At 42.5% G+C, this 19,831-nt stretch overlaps 1 protein-coding gene across 5 annotated transcripts in view; it reads right to left on the bottom strand.

The window, feature by feature from the left end:
- The window catches only part of gnb1l (guanine nucleotide binding protein (G protein), beta polypeptide 1-like), a 79,310-nt gene that overhangs the window by 47,808 nt on the left and 11,671 nt on the right, over positions 1-19,831 (bottom strand). Inside the window, exon 2 of one of the 5 annotated variants that reach the window (XM_072240870.1) lies at positions 2,386-2,516. The exons of 2 other annotated variants lie outside the window; for them this stretch is intronic. In XM_072240870.1, coding sequence (XP_072096971.1) covers positions 2,386-2,501 — 116 coding nt within the window. In that variant the 5' untranslated portion in view covers positions 2,502-2,516. Of the gene's footprint in view, positions 1-2,385; positions 2,517-19,831 lie in introns of those variants that run through there. 2 more of the 5 variants (XM_072240875.1, XM_072240873.1) reach the window with 2 other exon arrangements.

Genomic DNA, 19,831 nt, shown 5'->3' with positions numbered 1-19,831 from the left:
AAAACAGAGAGTGGGAATAAAGGGATCCTATTCTGGTTGGCTGCTGGTTACCAGTGGTGTTCCACAGGGGTCCATGTTGGGGCCACTTCTTTTTACATTGTACATCAACGACTTGGATTATAGAATAGATGGCTTTGTGGCTAAGTTTGCTGACGATAATAAGATAGGTGGAGGGGCCGGTAGTGCTGAGGAAACGGAGAGTCTGCAGAGAAACTTGGATAGATTGGAAGAATGGGCAAGGAAGTGGCAAATGAAATACAATGTTGGAAAGTGTATCATTATGCACTTTGGCTGAAGAAATAAATGGACAGACTATTATTTACATGGGGAAAGAATTCAAAGTTCTGAGATGCAACGGGACTTGGGAGTCCTCGTACAGGATACCTTTAAGGTTAACCTCCAGGTTGAGTCGGTGGTGAAGAAGGCGAACGCAATGTTGGCATTCATTTCTAGGGGAATACAGTATAGGAGCAGGGATGTGATGTTGAGGCTCTATAAGGCGCTGGTGAGACCTCACTTGGAGTACTGTGGGCAGTTTTGGTCTCCTTATTTAAGAAAGGATGTGCTGACGTTGGAGAGGGTACAGAGAAGATTCACTAGAATGATTCCGTGAATGAGAGGGTTAACATATGAGGAACGTTTGTCCGCTCTTGGACTGTATTCCTTGGAGTTTAGAAGAATGAGGGGAGACCTCAAGGAAACATTTCGAATGTTGAAAGGCATGGACAGAGTGGATGTGGCAAAGTTGTTTCCCATGATGGGGGAGTCTAGTACGAGAGGGCATGACTTAAGGATTGAAGAGAACTCATTCAGAACAGAAATGCGAAGAAATTTTTTTAGTCAGAGGGTGGTGAATCTATGGAATTTGTTGCCACGGGTAGCAGTGGAGGCCAAGTCATTGGGTGTATTTAAGGCAGAAATTGATAGGTATCTGAGTACCCAGGGCATCAAAGGTTATGGTGAGAAGGCAGGGGAGTGGGACTAAATGGGAGAATGGATCAGCTCATGATAAAATGGCGGAGCAGACTCAATGGGCCGAATGGCCGACTTCTGCTCCTTTGTCTTATGGTCTTATGGGTTCATAACTTTAAATTCCTGGGTGTTGCTATCTCAGAGGACTTGTCCTGGGCCCAGCAGATAAGTGCCATTGCAAAAAACCACGACAGCGCCTTCACATCCTTAAGAGACTATGGAGATTTGGCATGATATCTAAAGTTTTGTGTAGTGGAGAGTATATTAACTGGCTGCATCAAGCCTGGTATGGAAATACTAATGCCTTTGAATGGAAAATCCTACAAAAAGTAGTAAAGCCCATCATGTGCAAAGCCCTCCCTACCAATACATGGTGTTGTACAACCTTGAGATTCATCTCCTTACAGGCAGCCACAAAATAAATAAACACAAAAGAATCCATAAAAAAGACCATCAAACACCCTTTGTGAAGAGAAAGAAAAGAAACAAATCGTGCAAACAATAGAAGTAAGCAAATAGCACCACCAGGTTCAAGAACAGTTACTACCCCTCAACCATCAGGTTCTTTTTTTTTTGTAATATAATTTTTATTGACTTTTCAAAAAGAATACGTGAAAAGATAAAATCCACCCTCCCCCCTCTCCCCCCCCCCATATATAGTCCTACCCAAAAGGAAAGAAAAGAGAAAAAAAAAAGAAGAGCCACCTTGGGTGTTGGAAGGTTTCCACATGCTCCATGGGATTCAAAATAAATTTGGTATAATTATTCGTTACTTTCCCCAAGGGACCAAGGTCTTTATCGGAGCACTTAAATATGCCATCCTATCTTTTGTAAATAAGGGCGCCAAATATTCAAAAATGTTACATATTTATCTCTTAAATTATAAGTAATTTTTTCGAGTGGAATAGATACCATCAGGTTCTTGAATAGAATGGGATAATTATACTCACTTGTCCCATCATTGAAATGTTCCTATAACTAATTATCTCACTTTAAGGACTCTCTCTCTCATGTTCTCATTACTATTTCTTATTTATATTTGCATTTACACAGTTTGCTGTCATCTGCACTCTGGTTGATCTTTCATTGATGCTGTTATAGTTACTATTCTTTAGATTTACAGAGTATGTCCACAGGAAATTCAATCTCAAGGTTGTATAGGGTGATATATATGTACTTTGATAATAAAATCTACTTTGAACTTTGCTGCCTGACCTGTTGAGTTCCTCCAGCATTTTGTGTTTTACGGATCACTTTTCACTTAGCCTCACATGACAGGGTGCCTGCACCACTTTCAGTATCTTTTCACCTTCCTTCTTCCATTTTGTTGGTCTCTCACACACATGCAACACTGGCATTAAATTTCATCACCAAACTCCTTGCCCTTCAGGAGGTGCAGGAGATGCTCCTCACCCTGAGAAGAGTACTGGATCACTGTTCACTGGGCTTCTGCAGCAGAAATTCAGCGTGTGGACTGAAGCTCCGGTCCCTCGAAGAACAAACTTTGGATCGGGGGGATGCAAGGCCATGGTTGCACCACTATTCTGCAGAGAGAAACAGCCAATAAATTATGGAAAGTTCAAAGTTATCAGAGTACATACATGTTACCATATATAACCCTGAGATTCGTTTTCCTGTCAAATCTGCTAGAGTTCTTCCAGAAAGTAACAAACAGGCTGGACAAAGGAGAGGCAGCGGATGTCATTTACTTAGGTTTCCAGAAGGTGCCACACTTGAGGCTGCTTAACAAGATAAAATCCTATGGAGTTCCAGGAAAGGTACCAGCATGGATAGCAGAATGGCTGACAGGCAGGAGGCAGCGAGTGGGAATAAAAGGGGCCTTTTCAGGTCAGTTGCCAGTGACTAGAGTTGTTCCTCAGGAGTCAGTATTGGGTCTGCTATTTTTCACATTGTTTGTCAATGATTTGGATAATGGAATTTGTGGCTTTGTGGCAAAGCTTGCAGATGATACGAAGGTAGGTGGAGGAGTAGGTAATGCAATTGCAGCAGAACTTAGACAAATTGGAAGAAGGGGCCAAAAAGTGGCAGATGGAATACAGTGTTGGGAAATGTATATATGCATTTTGGCAAAAGGAACAATAGTGTGGACTGTTATCTAAATGGGGAGAAGGGTCAAACATCAGAGGTGCAGAAGGACTTAGGAGTCCTTCTGCAAGACTCCCAGAAGGTTAATTTACAAGTTGAGTCTGTGGTAAAGGCAGTAAATGCAATGTTGACATTTATTTCAAGGTGAATAGAATATAAAAGCAAGGAGATAACGCTGAGGATTTTTAAGTCACTAGTCAGGCCGTAATTGAAGTATTGTCAACCGTTTTGGATGCAATATCTCAGAAAAGATGTGTTGTCATTGGAGACAGTCCAACCGAGGTGCACAAGGATGATTCCGGGAATGAAGGGGTTAACATATGAGGAGCATTTGGCAGCTTTCAGCCTGTACTCACTGGAATTTAGAAGAATGCGGGGGGGGGGGGATCTCAAAATGTTGGGAGGATTAGACAGGGTGGACATGGAAAGTATGTTTCCTATGCTGGGGGTATCCAGAACTAGAGGGCACAGCCTCAACATTGAGGGGCAACCTTTTTGAACAGAGATAAGGAGGATTTTTTTTAGCAAGAGAGTAGTGAATCTGTGGAATGCTTGGCCACAGACTGCAGTGGAAGCCAAATCAGTGGGGATGTTTAAGGCAGAATTTAATTGCTTCCTGATCAGTCAGGGCATCAAAGGATATGGCGAGAAGGCAGGTGTACAGAGTTGAGTGGAATCTGGGATCAGCCACAATGGAATGGTGGAGCAGATTTGATGGGCTGAATGGCCTAATTCTGCTCCTATGTCTTATGGTCTTATGAGAAGAAGAGTCCTTGAAATTGAGTGCATAAGTTGTGGGAACATTTCAGTGATGGGGCAAGTGAAGCTGAGTGAAGTTATTCCTTTCTGGTTCAAGAACCTGATGGTGGAGGGGTTATAATTGTTCCTGAACCTGGTAGTGCGAGTCCTGAGGCTCCTGTACCTCCTTCCTGATGGCAGCAGGAAGAAGGTGGTGGGGGTCCCCGATTATGGGTGCTAATTCCCTGCCACAGCCTTTCATGTTGATGTGCCCAATGGCGAGGAAGGCTTTACCCATAATAGAGTGGGTCATATCTGCTACTTTTTATAAAGAGTTTCAAGAATATTGATCTAACGTTCTATCATTCACAATGCACTCGGGAGGTTGGTTATGACATCCAAATGACATTCTAAATTTTGTTTGGTAAATCAGAGAAATAGCTCACATATTCTGAGCTACATGAGGGTAGTAGAATATATTTTATATCAAGTTTAAGCACCTAATACCAATTATTCAGAGCAGATTCAGAAAACATAAGTGGAGGGGTCACTCAGTGGATACAGCACAAAACAGGCATTATTAGGTATGATATATATCTAAAATGAATAATCTTCCTGGTAACACCATACATTAGAACAAACAAAAATTTAGGTCAAAGGTCAAAATCAAGTTTATTGTCACTTGTACAGTCTTATGCAAAAGTTTTAGGCTCATATATACAGTTAGGGTGCCAAAGACTTTTACACAATACTACATTTGTCAATGTGGAGAAGAGAGCAAGTTTGTACATCTGGTGGGAGCAAAAGATGTTGGGAATGGCGAGGGTGGAGCGCCACAGGAGGTGGGTGGTCCGGGTGCAAACACACCCAGACCTGAGACACCAGGCAAGGTCATTTTCCAAACAATTGGTTTATTGATCATTACAGAATGTCTCTGGTGCTTCCTGCTCCCTCCCCTCTCCCTTTTCCTTTTCCCAACCGTGATTCCTCTCTCCCTGCCCCTTTCCCACTCTCAGTCCACAATAGAGACCCAGATCAGAATCAGGTTCATCATCACTCAATGTCATGAACTTTTTTTTTTAGCAGCAATACATAAAGTTACTACAATACTGTGCAAAATTCTTTGGCATCCTAGCCATATTTTGTGCCTAAGACTTATGCACAGCCGCAATGAAAAACTTTCTTGCAGCATAATCAGTCACATAGCAATAGATAAGCAGCATTCACAAGAAAAATGTAACTTAACCACAAGTTGTCCACACCTTTTACAAGAAACTGTGGTGATTCCAGTTTTGCCAATTGCTTCAAGAACCAAATGGTTGAAAGGAGGTACCTGTTCTTGAAGCTGGCGGTGTGGGACTTACGGCTTCTATAACTAAGCTGAGAAAAGCTGACATAATCTGGATGGTGGGGATCTCTGATGATGGATGCTGTCCTCTTGAGGCAGTGCCTCTCATACATACTACCAACGGTGGAGAGGACTGTGCCCGTGATATCTAGGGCTGAGTCCAAGTATGGGTAAATCTCATTTACCATTGGTAGAATTTCTGACTTTAACCATGTAACTTAAGAGAAATGCAATAAAAAGACAGAATTTTTGCCCACATGGAAAGAGAAAGATCATAGAGTGGTTTACTTCTCCCCTTCAAAGCTATACCTTGCATTTCTCAACAATACATTTAGTCTAACACCCATCTACTTGCACATCTACACGAGTGGAGATAGCTCAGTCTATCAGGGGTAAAGCCCTACCCATATTTGAGCACATCTTCTACACTGAGCATCATTGCAGGAAAGCAGCATCCATCATCAGGGTCCCCCACCACCTTGGTCATGCTCTCTTCTCGCTGTTACCATCAGGAAGAAGGTACAAGAGCATCAGGACTCACACCACCAGGTCCAGGAACCATTATTATCCCTCAACTATCAGTCTCTTGTCCAGAGGGGATAACTTCATTCACCCCATCACTGAAATGTTCCCACAACCTATGGATTCACTTTCAAGAACTTTTCATCTCACATTCTCGATATTTATTTCTTATTTATTATTATTATATTCCTTTCTTTTTGTATTTGACTATTTGCCCCATCAAGTCTGCACTACCACGTCGCTATGGCTAATGCAATTTCCCTCACAGCTTCAATCTCCTGCCTTCTCCCCGTATCCCTTCACGCCCTATTCAACCATCTATCAACCTCTATCTTAAATATACCTGATGACTTGGCCTCTACAGCCACCTTTGGTAACAAACTCCACAGATTTACCACTCTCTAGCTAAAGAAATTCCTCCTCATCTCCATTCTAAATGATTGCCCATCTATTCTGAGGCTGTGTCCTTTGGTCTTGGACTCTCCCACCATAGGAAACACCCTCTCCACATCCACTCTATAAAGGCCTTTCAACATTTGATAGGTTTCAATTAGGTCTCCCCTCATTTTCAGAATTCCAGTGAGCACAGGCCCAGAGCCATTAAAAAGTTCTTTATTTGAGAAGCCTTTCAATTGTAGAATAATTTTTGTGAAACTCCTTTGAACCCTCTCCAATGTCAGCACATCCATTCTTAGATAAGGGATCCCCAATACTCCAAGTGAGGCCTCTCCAGTACTTTATAAAGTCTCAACATTACATCCTTGCATTTATATTCTAGTCCTTTCAAAATAAATGCTAACATTGTATTTGCCTTCCTCACTACAGACTCAATCTGCAAATTAACCTTCAGGAAATCCTGCACAAGGACTCCCAAGTCCCTTTGCACCTTGGAATTTTGGATTTTCTCTCAATTTAGAAAATAGAGTATCATTTTATTTCTTCTACCAAAGTACATGATCATACACTTCCTGACAGTCTTTTCCATCTGCCACTTCTTTTCCCATTCTTCTAATCTAAGTCCTCGTGTTGCCCCTCTACTTTTTCAAACGTCTCCCTCTACCTATCTTTGGATTGTCTACAAACTTTGGAACAAAGCCGTTGAATTCCGTCATGCAAGACACTGATATATGATGTAAAAAGAATTGGTCCCAACACAGACCCCTGTGGAACACCACTAATCATCAGCAATATATTGTCTTTTCATGTTTTCTGTGCTACAATAAATCCAAAGACAATTATTTTCATCTCCTTTACACTCACGTACTTAAGAATGACGATGAATGATTTTGAATCTTCTTGAACACTTGCGTGACCTAAGCTACACTGATTGCATGGGATGGTACCTATAACCTCTATTTACAACTTGCTCTCAGGTTTGTTCCACGTCTGTTTAGCAGCACTTACTTTCCGTGCAGCTATTCTGTTGAAAACATCGAAGATCAAAAAGAATCAAAATATATTTATTATCTAAGTACATAAGCAGTATACAACTCTGAGATTTGCCTTTCCACAGACTGCCACCAAACAAAGAAACACCATGGAAACCATTCAAAAAACATCGAACACCCCACACGCAAAAAAAAAAGAACAAATCGTACAAATGGCAAAAAAAGAGCAAATAACACACAGAACATAAAACATCAAACCACAGAGTCACCGAAACAGTCAATTTAGCATTGTTTTCGCATTGACTGCAGGCCGGAGCCAGCCCAACCTGACCAGCAGCATATCACAGCAAGAGCAACAAATGTATCATGTGAAAGACTTGAACATTTTTCTCTTTCCCACCAACTCAATCCCTCTTATGAATGATATCAGAATCAGAATTAGGTTTAATAATACTGGTTTATGTCATGGGATTTGTTGTTTTGCGGCAACTGTAAAATAGTATACATAATAAAAATTGTTAATAGATATAGAATTATAAATATAAAACAGTTAAATTAAGTAGTGCAAAGAAGTGGTGAGGTAATGTTCATGGCTTCAATGTCCATTCAAGGATCGGATAGCAGAGGGGAAGAAGCTGTTCCTGAATCGTTGAGTGTGTGCCTTCAGTCTCCTGTACCTCCTTCCTGATGGTAACAGTGAGAAGAGGGCATGTCCTGGGTGATGTGGATCCTTAATGATTGATGCTGCCTTAATAATGCATCACTCGGATACTACTAGGCTGGTGCCCATGATGCAGCTGACTGAGTTCACAACTTTCTGCAGCTTCTTTTGATCCTGTGCAGTAGCTCCCCCCCCACCCCCACACCAGATGGAGATGCAGCCAGCTCGAATGCTCTCCATGGTACATTTGTAGAAATTTGCAAGTGATACCAAATCTCCTCAAACTCCCAAGGAACTATAGCTACTGGTGTGCTTTCGTTTGTAACTGCATTGATATCTTGGGCCCAGGATAGATGTTGACACCCAGTCTAAGAATAATGAAGGCAAGAATTTTCTCCTTCAAACAGCAAGTCTCATGATTTATTTTTGATGCTACGTGCAAACTGGCCTCGGTGAGTAATGTTCGCAAACATCTAGAGGAAAAAAAGGACCTGGATATCCTGTCGCAATTAGAAAACTGCTTGGTGAGAAAGCCCTGGCTTAATTGTGCATTGCTAATCTGTCAACCACTCAGATTTGTCCGCCCAGCCTCCCTAATTAAAGCCACTGCAGGGTAATGCTTCCTAAGTAAACGTTGAAGGATTAAGAAGTTCTCACAGCCATGTTCTCTTAACTGTTAGGAAGTATGTTTTGTGCTAGCTCATTTCTCCTTTGAACATATGTTTGACAAAAAGGCTTTCACTTATCACTCCTTTGTCAAACATATGGAATGTTATTTTAATAGCAATTAATTTCAGAATAATGTCACAGCTGAAGGTCTACATACATAAAAAATGTCACAGGCTACTCCATTAGCAGTGAGACATTTTTAGTGTCGGAAACGGGTGCAGAGATGAAAAATTATATACCAGACTGTTCAATATTCAAATATTTTAACACTTAAGACTGCATTTATTTATATATTCTAACTGGCTGCATCACCGTATGGGGAGGGGTGGGCAGGAGCATTGCACAGGATCGAAATAAGCTGCAGAGTTGTAAACCTAATCAGCTCCATCATGGACACTAGCCTCCATAGCATCCTGAGCATCTTCAAGGAGCAATGCCTCAAAAAGGCAGCGTCCATAATTAAGGACCCCCATCACCCACGACATGCCTTGTTTTCATTGCTACCATCAAGGAGAAGGTACAGGCGCATGAAGGCACTCACTCAATGATTCAGGAACAGCTTCTTCCCTCTACCATCCGGTTTCTGAATGGACATTGAACCCATGAACACTACCTCACTACTTTTTTAATTTCCTATTTTTTGCACTACTAATTTAACATTTTATATATACACACACACAAACACACATACATACTATATATACTTATTGTAATTCAGTATTTTTCCCTACATTTATTATGTATTGCATTGTACTGCTGCCACAAAGTTAACAAATTTCACAACATATGCTAGTAATATTAAACCCGATTCTGATTCTGATTCAGATTGAGATACAGGATGAGGTTTTTCATTCTAAAATGAAGGAGATGTCCTCCTTTTTCAAAGAAAGGGGCTTCCCTTCCTCTACCATCAATGCTGCCCTCAACCACATCTCTTCCATTTCACATATGTCTGTTCTCATCCCATCCTCCTGCTACCCTACCAGGGATAGGGTTCCTCTTGTCCACACCTACTACCCCACTAACCTCCACGTGCAGCACATAATTCTCCGAAACCTCCGCCATCTCCAACAAGATCCCACCACCAAGCACATCTTTCCCTCTCCCCCCCCCCTCACTTTCTGCTTTCCACAGGAATCACTCCCTTCACTCCCTAAGCCATGACCCTTGTCCATTCATCCCTCCCCACTGACCTCCCTCCTGGCACTTATTCTTGCAAGTGGAACAAGTGCTACACCTGCTCCTACACCTCCTCCCTCACTACAAACAGCCCCAAACAGTCCTTCTAGGTGAGGCGACACTTCAACTGTGAGTCTGTTTGAGTCATATACTGTGTTCGGTGCTCCCGAGGTGGCCTCCTGTATATCAGTGAGTCCTGACATCAATTGGGGGACCGTTTTGCCGAGCACCTACGCTCCGTCTGCCAGGAGAAGCACGATCTCCCAGCAGGCACTTCTCATTCCCATTCCGATATGTCAATCCATTGCCTCCTCTACTGTCATGATGAGGCCACACTCAGGTTGGAGGAACAACACCTTATACTCCGTCTGGATAGCCTCCAACCTGATGGCATGGACATCGATTTCTTGAACTTCCAGTAATGACACCCCCCCCCCACCTCCTTCACCATTCCCCATCTCCTTTTCCATCTCTTACCTAATCTCCTTGCCTGCCATCACCTCCCTCTGGTGCTCCTCCCCTCCTTTCTTTCTTCCATGGCCTTCTGTTCTCTCCTACTGGACCCCCCCTTCTCCAGTCCAGTATCTCTTTTCACCAATCAACTTCCCAGCTCTTTACTTCATCCTTCCAGTATTTTGTGTGTGTTGTCTGGACTTCCAGCACCTGCAGATTTTCTTCTCTTTGTGATTGGAGACACTGTTTGGACTAGACCCTTCCAGCCTCACCACTCAGCAATTCCCCAATTTAACCCCAGCCTTATCACGGTATAATTTATAATGACCAATTAAACCCGCCAACTGGTACGTCTTTGGAACGTGGGAGGAAATGGGAGCACCCGGAGCAAACCCAGACGGTTATGGAGAGAACATATAAACGTTTTACAGGCAGCAGTGGGTCACCAGTACTACAAAGCATTGTGCTAATCAGTACACTACTGAGCCGCCCAGATTAGAATGGAGATGGGGAACTAGAGGACACAGCCTCAGAATAGAGGGACGTTCATTTAGAATGGGGCTGAGGAAGAATTTCTTTAGCCGGAGAGTGGCAAATCTGTGGAATTCGTTGCCACAGATGGCAGTGGGTTTATTTAAGGCAGGGGTTGATAGATTTTTGATCAGCTGGGATACAAAGGGATATGGGGAGAAGGCAGGAGATTGGGGCAGAGGGGGAAATGCACCAGCGATGATGAAATGGCGGAGCAGACCCGACAGGCCAAATAGCCTAATTCTGCTCTTGCATCTTATGGCCTGAGATACAGCATCTTAGAAATTAGTAAACAGGAAAAGACAACATCCACTTTGTGCGATCTGTGCGTGACAAAGAGTGCTGAAATCAATTAGTGGTTCACAGTGCCCATTCCATTCGTTTCTTTCAATGAGACAGCAGAAAAGCAAAGGCAGTATTTTATCAAAACTGTACAATCACTAAATACTTCTTATCAGCATTAAGCAACAGGCAGCTTTGAACTCATTTAGAAATAAATTGAGAAAAGATTCTTATTCATTGCTTTACCAAAGCTGAAATTGGATCACTTCTGTAATTCCAACTAAAAGACAGTGATAATTTAATGGGGGGGGGGAGGGTATAATTAATTTAGTTAAAATGAATCAAAGAGATATTCTTTTTCAATATTCTCTTCCCAATCCCATATATAGTGGATCCTATCCTTCTTTGAAGAAGTAACCATGAGTCGGCCTTGTAGTCGGCAGAAGCAGATAACACAGGAACTGTAATCTGACTCTAAGCCTTGGATAAAGAAAGTTTGTTTCCTTGTGACCGTATGATGGCCTGTCCATCAACACATTCTCACTAATTAGGCCTAATTATCAAGCAAAAGCCTGCTTCCCCTTCATGTTATTAAATCAGAAATAATCGCGAGCCGGGGCTTCTGTCAGCACCTGAGGGACCGGAGACCCTAATTCAATTGAAACCACTATCAGGCCCAGCCTTTGGAAGGGCTTGCTTGGCAATTCCTCCTGGCTTCAAAAGATCCGGGTCCCATTGCAGTGCGCCAACGATGCATTTTCGGGAGTGGATGCGTCTGTATGACTGACAGTGGCACCCTTGACCCCGGCATTATTTCACAAATTACCGCTCCAGAAAGATACCGATTAGCTTTTGTGTGCTAAGATTGGATGAATGGTGTACTAAACTTTTAAAATGGATTCTAACAGAACATGGCGTACAGACGGAGTAAAGAGAACAGGATCAGTGTCAGTAGAATGGACTCTACAGAAGTCCAATATTTTTGACAAAGACAGAACAGATTGATTAGTCATGATTGTGTTACCCATGAGCACTTACCGTATAGAGGATTCTGTAGGATTCAGATAAGGTTTTAAAAACATGGATTCTATTTGAAACTTGAGGATGTTTTCAAAGTTAACTTGTACAAGTCTTGCCAATTCTATTTCCAACTTTTGGCATGAGATTCTGTCATTCCAGATACTACAGTATGTCACATTTAGTTGGCATTCAGGATGTTTCTTGCTAAGTTCAGAGAAAGCTACTTTATTGTTTTGTGGTTCATTATATGACAGTGACCCAGTAATGAACAAGTGAGCCATATCTGAAAAGTTACAGAGGATTGAAAAAGAGAAGCTGAAATTAACTTCCAATTAACATCACCTCTAAGGGTCTAACCTTGTCCCAATGTATTGGTGCACCTACAGTATAAAGGCAAGATACCAGGAGTTTGAGGAGATTTGCTTTGTCACCTAGAACACTCAAAACTTTCTACAGATGTACCATGCAGAGCATTCTGACTGGCTGCATCATCGTCTGGTATGGGGGCAGGTTGCTACTGTACAGGATCAAAGTAACCTGATGGGAATTATAAAATTGATCAGCTCCATCAAGGGCACTAGCATCCATAGCATCCAGGACATCTTCAAGGAGTGGTGCCTCAGAAAAGCAGCGGCCATCATCAAGGATGCCCATCACCCAGGCCATGCCCTCTTCTCATCGTTACCATCAGGAAGGAGGTACAGAAGCCTGAAAGCACACACTCAACGATTCAGGAACAGTTTCTTCCCCTCTGTCATCTGACTTCTGAATGTACATGAACCCATGAACACTAACTCACTAGTTTTTTAAATTTCAGTTTTTGCACAACTTAACATAGTTTAACTATTTAATATATATGCTTACTGAATTCAGTTTTTTCTACATTTATCATGTATTGCATTGTACTGCTGCCACAAAGTTAACATATTTCACAACATATGCCAGTAATATTAAACCTGATTCTGACTCTGAGATTGGATTATTTTCCAGTAGTTAATTATTTAACATTACCCCAGATGAAACTTGCAATGAATAACACAAAGCCATTAATCCTTCACCATGTACACTGTGACCACAAGCCGTAAACCACCGCCAGCGATGAACCTTCAGCAAAACAGGTCAATAGCACACAGCTAAAAACGCGAGTTTGGAATTTCACCTGGTCAGTAAGGCCTGAAAACATTCTCTTTCCGCTTATGCAAGATAAATAGAAAAAGAGTAAAACTGCGTACCCGATGGATAAAACTTTTCAAAGAAACACATGATTTAAAGTTTTGACATATTCAAGTACTATTTATTTTTTTATTTTACTTTATTGAGATACCGTACAGAATAGTCCCTTCCGGCTCTTCGAGCCACACCTACAATTTTAACCCTAGCCTAATCATGGGACAATTTACAATTCCAAAGATAGAAAGAATACAGAGAGAATTTACAAGGATGTCGCTGGGACTGGAGCACCTGAGTTGTAAGGAAAGAGTGAATAGGTTAGGACTTTATTCCTTGGAACGTAGAAGATTGAAAGGAGATATACAAAATTATGAGGGGTATAGACAGGGTAAATGCAAGCAGGCTTTTTCCACTGAGATTGGGTGGGGCCACAACTAGAGGTCATGAGTTTAGGGTGACAGGTAAAAAGTTTAAGGGGAACATGAAGGAAAACTACTTCACTCAGAGGATGGTGAGTGTGAAACGAACTACCAGTGCAAGTGGTGGATAGGCACATAAATGGGAGGGTTATGGAGGGCTATGGTCCCAGTGCAGGTCGATGGGAGAAGGCATTTTAAATGATTTAGTACAGACTAGATGGGCCAAAAGGTCTGCTTCTGTGCTGTACTTCTCTATGAATCCATGACCAATTAACCTAACAACCGGTACATCTTTGGACTGTGGGAGGAAATCCACACGGTCATGGAGCAGAACGTACAGACTCCTTATAGGCAGTGTCAGGAATTGAACATCTGACAAGAAACGACAAAAGAACACATCTGAGGCCATAACTCTTCTTAATCGTAAAACTTTCAAGAGAGATGAAACGGAAATGGGAGACAGCAATGTTTATTATGTATTGCACTTCACTGCTGCCACAAAATCAACTAATTTCATACAAATGTTCAGTGATATTAAACATGATTCTGACAGTGCAGCTGGCTACAGGTTCTGCCAAATATTGTGGTCAATCTATGTTGGCAATGGACTCTGTGGCGACACTGTGGGCTGCCCACAGCACATGCTCTGGTTGTTAATGCAACTGATGTTTTTCACTGTCTGTTTCGATGAATCTGATTCCCGTATATTTCTAGGTGTATCATCCAGAGCTTTCTAACTGGCTGCATCACTCTCTAGCATGGGGCGGGGGGGGGGGGCTACTGCACAAGATATAAGTAAGCTGCAGAGAGTTGTAAAATTTGTCAGCTCCATCATGGGAGATAGAGATGGGGTAGAGATGGGGGGGGGAGAGACAGAGACCCGGGGGGGGGAGATAGAGATGGGGGGGGGGAGATAGAGACCCGGGGGAGGGGAGATGGAGACGGGGGGGGTGGTGGAGATAGAGACGGGGGGGGTGGTGGAGATAGAGACGGAGGGGGTGGAGATAGAGACGGGGGGGTGGAGATAGAGACGGAGGGGGTGGAGATAGAGACGGAGGGGGTGGAGATAGAGACGGGGGGGTGGAGATAGAGACGGGGGGGGTGGAGATAGAGACGGGGGGGGTGGGTGGTGGAGACTGAGAGTGGTGGATGTCTGGAATGCACTGCCTGGTATGGTGGTAGAGGCAGATACATTAAGAGATTTTTGGCTAATATACAGATGTAAGGAAGATGGAGAGATATGGGCATTGTGTAGGTGGGAGGGATTAGAGTTGGGGTGTTTTGCTGTGGGCCTCATGGCCTGTCCTGTGCTGTACTGTTCTATGTTCTAATAGTAGCCAGGACTCATAGCCAGGTATTTAATCCACTTGAAGAATATACACCTTTAACACCGTCAGGCAAATTAGAATATTATTTTTAAGTGGACTGAAACGTATGTTGGGCTCTCAATGACTAGAATGGATTGAACTGAAAAAAGTAGACAGAGCATTGGGCATAGTTTTACTGGACATTTTAAAGACAGCTGGGTGGTGGGGTGGAGATACGTCTCTATCAAAGGATGTATAAGGAGCTCCTTCCCTCCACTAGCCTGCAGGTCACCCTTGTCAAGGTGTAGAACCTGCTTGGCCCCCCCCACCCCAATCCGGGTCACATGAAGCCATGGGAGCAGGTGGAGGATGGTCGTATGAGCAGCTGCTGCAGATCACAAGTCCTGGGTGTGCAACCACAGACCGGGCAGATAAACTTTCTAGAGTATCGATAATGGCCGAGGACACCCGTTTTGTAAAGACACTGCCCAGAAGAAGGCAATGGAAAACCACTTGTGTAGAAAACAACCATGGTTGTTGAAAGACCAGGATCACCCACGTCATACAACATAGCACATAATGATGCTGATGAATAAGAAAGGATTGATAAGGCAGTTTCGAAGGAAACACGTAAATATTTTAAAAGAAAAAATGTAACAATAGGGTCAGGGAAGTAAAGCTGAGGAAACAGCTCACTCTGAAAGCACAATGAGCCAAAAATGAATTAATCTAGCTCTATAATTTCCATGGTAAAGTACAAAGACACCCAGAATGACATGATGCACATAACTGAGGTAATTTCATTGAAGGACACTCGAGGGCAAATCAGCTAAAAGTCAGAAGCATGACTCTGAGCATCTATAAAGGAATTTATCATGAAAGGTGCAGAAATATGAACTTAGTTTATTTATTGTTTGTTGAGATACAGCATGGACCACCAAGAGGACCAAAACCTTGTCATTGGTTCGGAGGCTTGTGTGACTAGGAGAGCTATGTAAGCTGGAATCAGGGCTTTATGCTTTGGCTCTTGGTAGGGTCACCCATGACAAACAGGTCAAAGGGTAGAGGCCAGACTAAGAGTGAAAGTCCTCCAGGTTTGAGGGTTCAGCTCATGGCTAACAGCCCTGACTGGTAAAACGAAATTGTTACGGAAACAGCAATGAAGGATCCTTCTACATCTGAGTGCGATGGTATTCCTGAGTCTCTAGCTGGGACTTGCGTGACTGACAGTAGTGAAAACCAAGAGGAAGCTACTTGACACAATGAAGGAAGCTCTACACACTGCCAAAGATAGAGGACCTTCACTGTTTCTCTAAACGGCAGCAGCATTAACGGGCAGTAAGGATAAGAAAACAGCACAGAACAGGCCCTTCTACCCTTTCGAGCTGTCCTATGCAGCAACCCCCTAGCCTACTCACAGGACAATTTACGATAACCAATTGACCTACTAACCAGCATGTCTTTGGACTGTGGGAGCAAACCCACATGGTCACAGTGAGAATGTACAAACTCACAGGCAGCAGTGGAAAATTAACAAGGGTTGCTGTGCTAACAACTACACGACCATTTTTCTCAACGGATGACTAAGAGGGCATCGTGTACAAGAACAATTTTCTACATGATGCTTTCCTTTGTCTGTAATACCAAGTTATACATCTACAGAGCAGTATGAACAGAACCTATTTTCAAGGAACAATAAGCCAAACTGAACCCTCTGTCCTGTGTCAAGTCAGATTCCTTTTTCATATTGCATTTATGATGGGTACTTGATAGTCAGGTCAGACACAGTGGCTTTATAACTCCATTTAAATCATGGTCTCCAAACCTTTTATTATGCCGTGGACCCCAAGTTGGGAACCCCTGATTTAAATGGTACACAATAGACATACACTCGGTGACCACTTTATTCAACATACCTGTAAACCTGCTTGTTAATGCAAATATCTAATCAGCCAATCACGTAGCAGCAACTCAATACATAAAAGGACGCAGTGTCACAGCAGGAGACTCGTGTGTCATCGGGGGGGGGGGGGCCGGAATATTTGCTGTGGACCCGAAGACCTGGGATCTTTACGATCTTGAGGCACAGAGCTAAAAAAAAGTGACGTAACACACTTTTAACATCGTAAACCATCAAATTGCATGTTATGTCTCCTCGCTCGCTGGGAAAACGGAGACACCTTTTTCTCTCTTCTTAGGGAGAGAGAGAATCTGTGATATGTCGAATGTCAGGTGAAAGGCGGAGTCTTTGGGGTAAATGCAGGTCTGCGTCTTTGCTACTGCTTTGCTCACACTTGAGTGCTTGGTGACAGTACCAATGCTTGCTTCCTTTTGCCGGTGGGGGGAGGGGGGATTGTTGCTCACAGCCGCTTACGTGTGGGAGGGGAGCTGGAGAAGACTTTGGGGTTCTTATGTTTATCCGTCGGTCATTCTTTGGGGCACTTCTCTGCTTTCGTGGATGTTTGCAAAGAAAAAGCATTTCAGGATGTATATTGTATACATTTCTCTGACATTAAATTAGACCTTTGAACCTTTGAACATGGTCAAGAGGTTGTTGTTCAGACCAAACATCAGAATGCAGAAGAATTGTGATGAAAGTGACTTTGGCCATGGAATAATTGTTGGTGCCAGACGGGGTGGTTTGAGTATCTGCTCATATCGTGGGATTTTCAGGCACAACATTCTCTAGAGCTTATAGAGAATGGTGCGAGAAACAAAAAAAATCCAGCAAGCGGTAGTTCTATGGGCAAAAATGCCTTGATAATTAGAGAGGTCAGAGAAGAATGGCCAGACTGGTTCAAGCTGACAGGAAGGCAACAGTAACTCAAATAACCACACGTTATAACAGTGGTGTGCAGAAGAGCATCTCTGGGTGAACAACACATTGTATCTTGAAATTCAGCAGAAGAACATACACTCAGTGGCTATTTTAGTAGGCACAAGAGGTACCTAATAAAGCTCAAAGTAAATGTATTATCATAGTACATATATGTCACCATATTTAACCCTGAGATTCATTTTCCTGCAAAATCTATAAATCCAGTCACCATAGAATCAATGAAAGACCACACCAAGGCAAACAAAGTGTCCAAAACACAACAAAATTGTAGAAATACAAATAGAAAGAAAAAAAGTTATATTAATAATAATAGAAATAGATAAGCAATGATGGAAAGTGGCCATTGAGTGTACATTAAAACAGACACCCTACTTCTAGCTAAGCTTAGCTAAGCTTTGACAGTGTGACAACAGAATACAGAATCAAATTATTAAGAGACTGATGACATGATTTTTTTTGCACACAATGAACCAGGTTCAGGAACAGTTATTACCCCTCAACCATCAGGCCCTTGAACTAAAGGGGATAAGTACACTCAACTTCACTTGTCTCATCATTGAAATGTTCCCACAACCGATTATCTCACTTTAAGGACTCTTTATCTCATGTTCTCATTATTTATTGCTGTTTATTTATATTTGCATTTGCACAGTTTGTTGTCTTCTGCACTCTGGTTGATCTTTCATTGATCCTGTTATAGTTACCAGTTTATAGATTTCCTGAGAATGCCCACAAGTAAATATATATGGTGACATTAATGTACTTTGATAATCGAACTTATTTTAAACTTTGAACCTATCCATACATGTCAGGTCTAGTTTATTGCTATTAACTATACATGTATGCAGCCAATCAAGACATTTCTCCAGACGAGGGTGTAAAGCACAGTAGTACATATAACACACAATAACTTAAGAAAGTAAAAATTAAATCTACAAATGAATTACACATAGATAAACAAAGTAGAGTGCATAAATTAAATATTGTAGAGTACAGAACAGATTATCCAGTAACACTTCAAATGCAATGGAGCAGGGAGTTCAGGAATCTAATAACCTGAGGGAAGAAACTGTTTCCCACTCTGACCATTGTTGTATTTATGCATCGGAGTCTCCTGCCTGATGGTATGAAGTCAAAGAGGATGCTGGATGGATGGGTGCAATCAGGGAGAAGGCAGGAGATTGGGGCTAAGAGTAGATAGATCAGCCATGATGAAATGGCAGAGTAGACTTGCTGGGCCAAATGGCCTAATTCTGCTCCTGTATCTTATGATCTTAAATGTCCCTGATGGATGGTAGGGAGACCCCAATGATCTTCTCAGCAGTACTCACAGTCCTTTGTAGGGACTTCCATAAGATACAGGAGCAGAAGTAGGCCATTCAGCCCATCAAGATTGCTCCACCATTCAATCATGGCTGATCCAATTCTTCCAGTCATCCACACTCCCCTGCCTTCTCCCCATACCCTTTGATGCCCTGGCTAATCAAGAACCTATCTATCTCTGCCTTAAATACACCCAATGACTAGGTCTCCACAGCCACTCATGACAACAAATTTCACAGATTTACCACCCTCTGACTAAAGAAATTTCTCTGCATCTCTGTTCTAAATGGACGTCCTTCAATCCTGAAGTCGTGCCCTGTTATCCTGGATTCCCTTACCACGGGAAATAACTTTGCCATATCTAATCTGTTCAGGCCTTTTAACATTCGGAATGTTTCTATGGGATCCCCCTCATTCTCCTGAACTCCAGGGAATACAGCCCAAGAGCTGCCACACGTTCCTCATACGGTAACCCTTTCATTCCTGGATTCATTCTTATGTCAGTATATCCTTTCTAAAATAAGGAGCCCAAAACCGCACACAATACTCCAAGTGTGGTCTCACGAGCGCCTTATAGAGCCTCAACATCACATCCCTGCTCTTATATTCCATACCTCTAGAAATGAATGCCAACATTGCACTTGCCTTCTTCACCACCGACTCAACCTGGAGGTTAACTTTAGGGTATCCTGCCCAAGGACTCCCAAGTCCCTTTGCATCTCTGCATTTTGAATTCCCTCCCAATCTAAATAATAGTCTGCCTGTTTATTTCTTTCACCAAAGTGCATGACCATACACCTTCCAACATTGTATTTCATTTGCCACTTCTTTGCCCATTCCCCTAAACTATCTAAGTCTCTCTGCAGGCTCTTTGTTTCTTCAACACTACCTGCTCCTCCACCTA

Source organism: Mobula birostris, chromosome 22 (assembly GCF_030028105.1).
Source record: "Mobula birostris isolate sMobBir1 chromosome 22, sMobBir1.hap1, whole genome shotgun sequence".
Classification (NCBI taxonomy): domain Eukaryota; kingdom Metazoa; phylum Chordata; class Chondrichthyes; order Myliobatiformes; family Myliobatidae; genus Mobula; species Mobula birostris.
The sequence above is the reverse complement of the archived record's forward strand: the minus strand, read 5'-3'. Positions and strand labels throughout refer to the sequence as shown.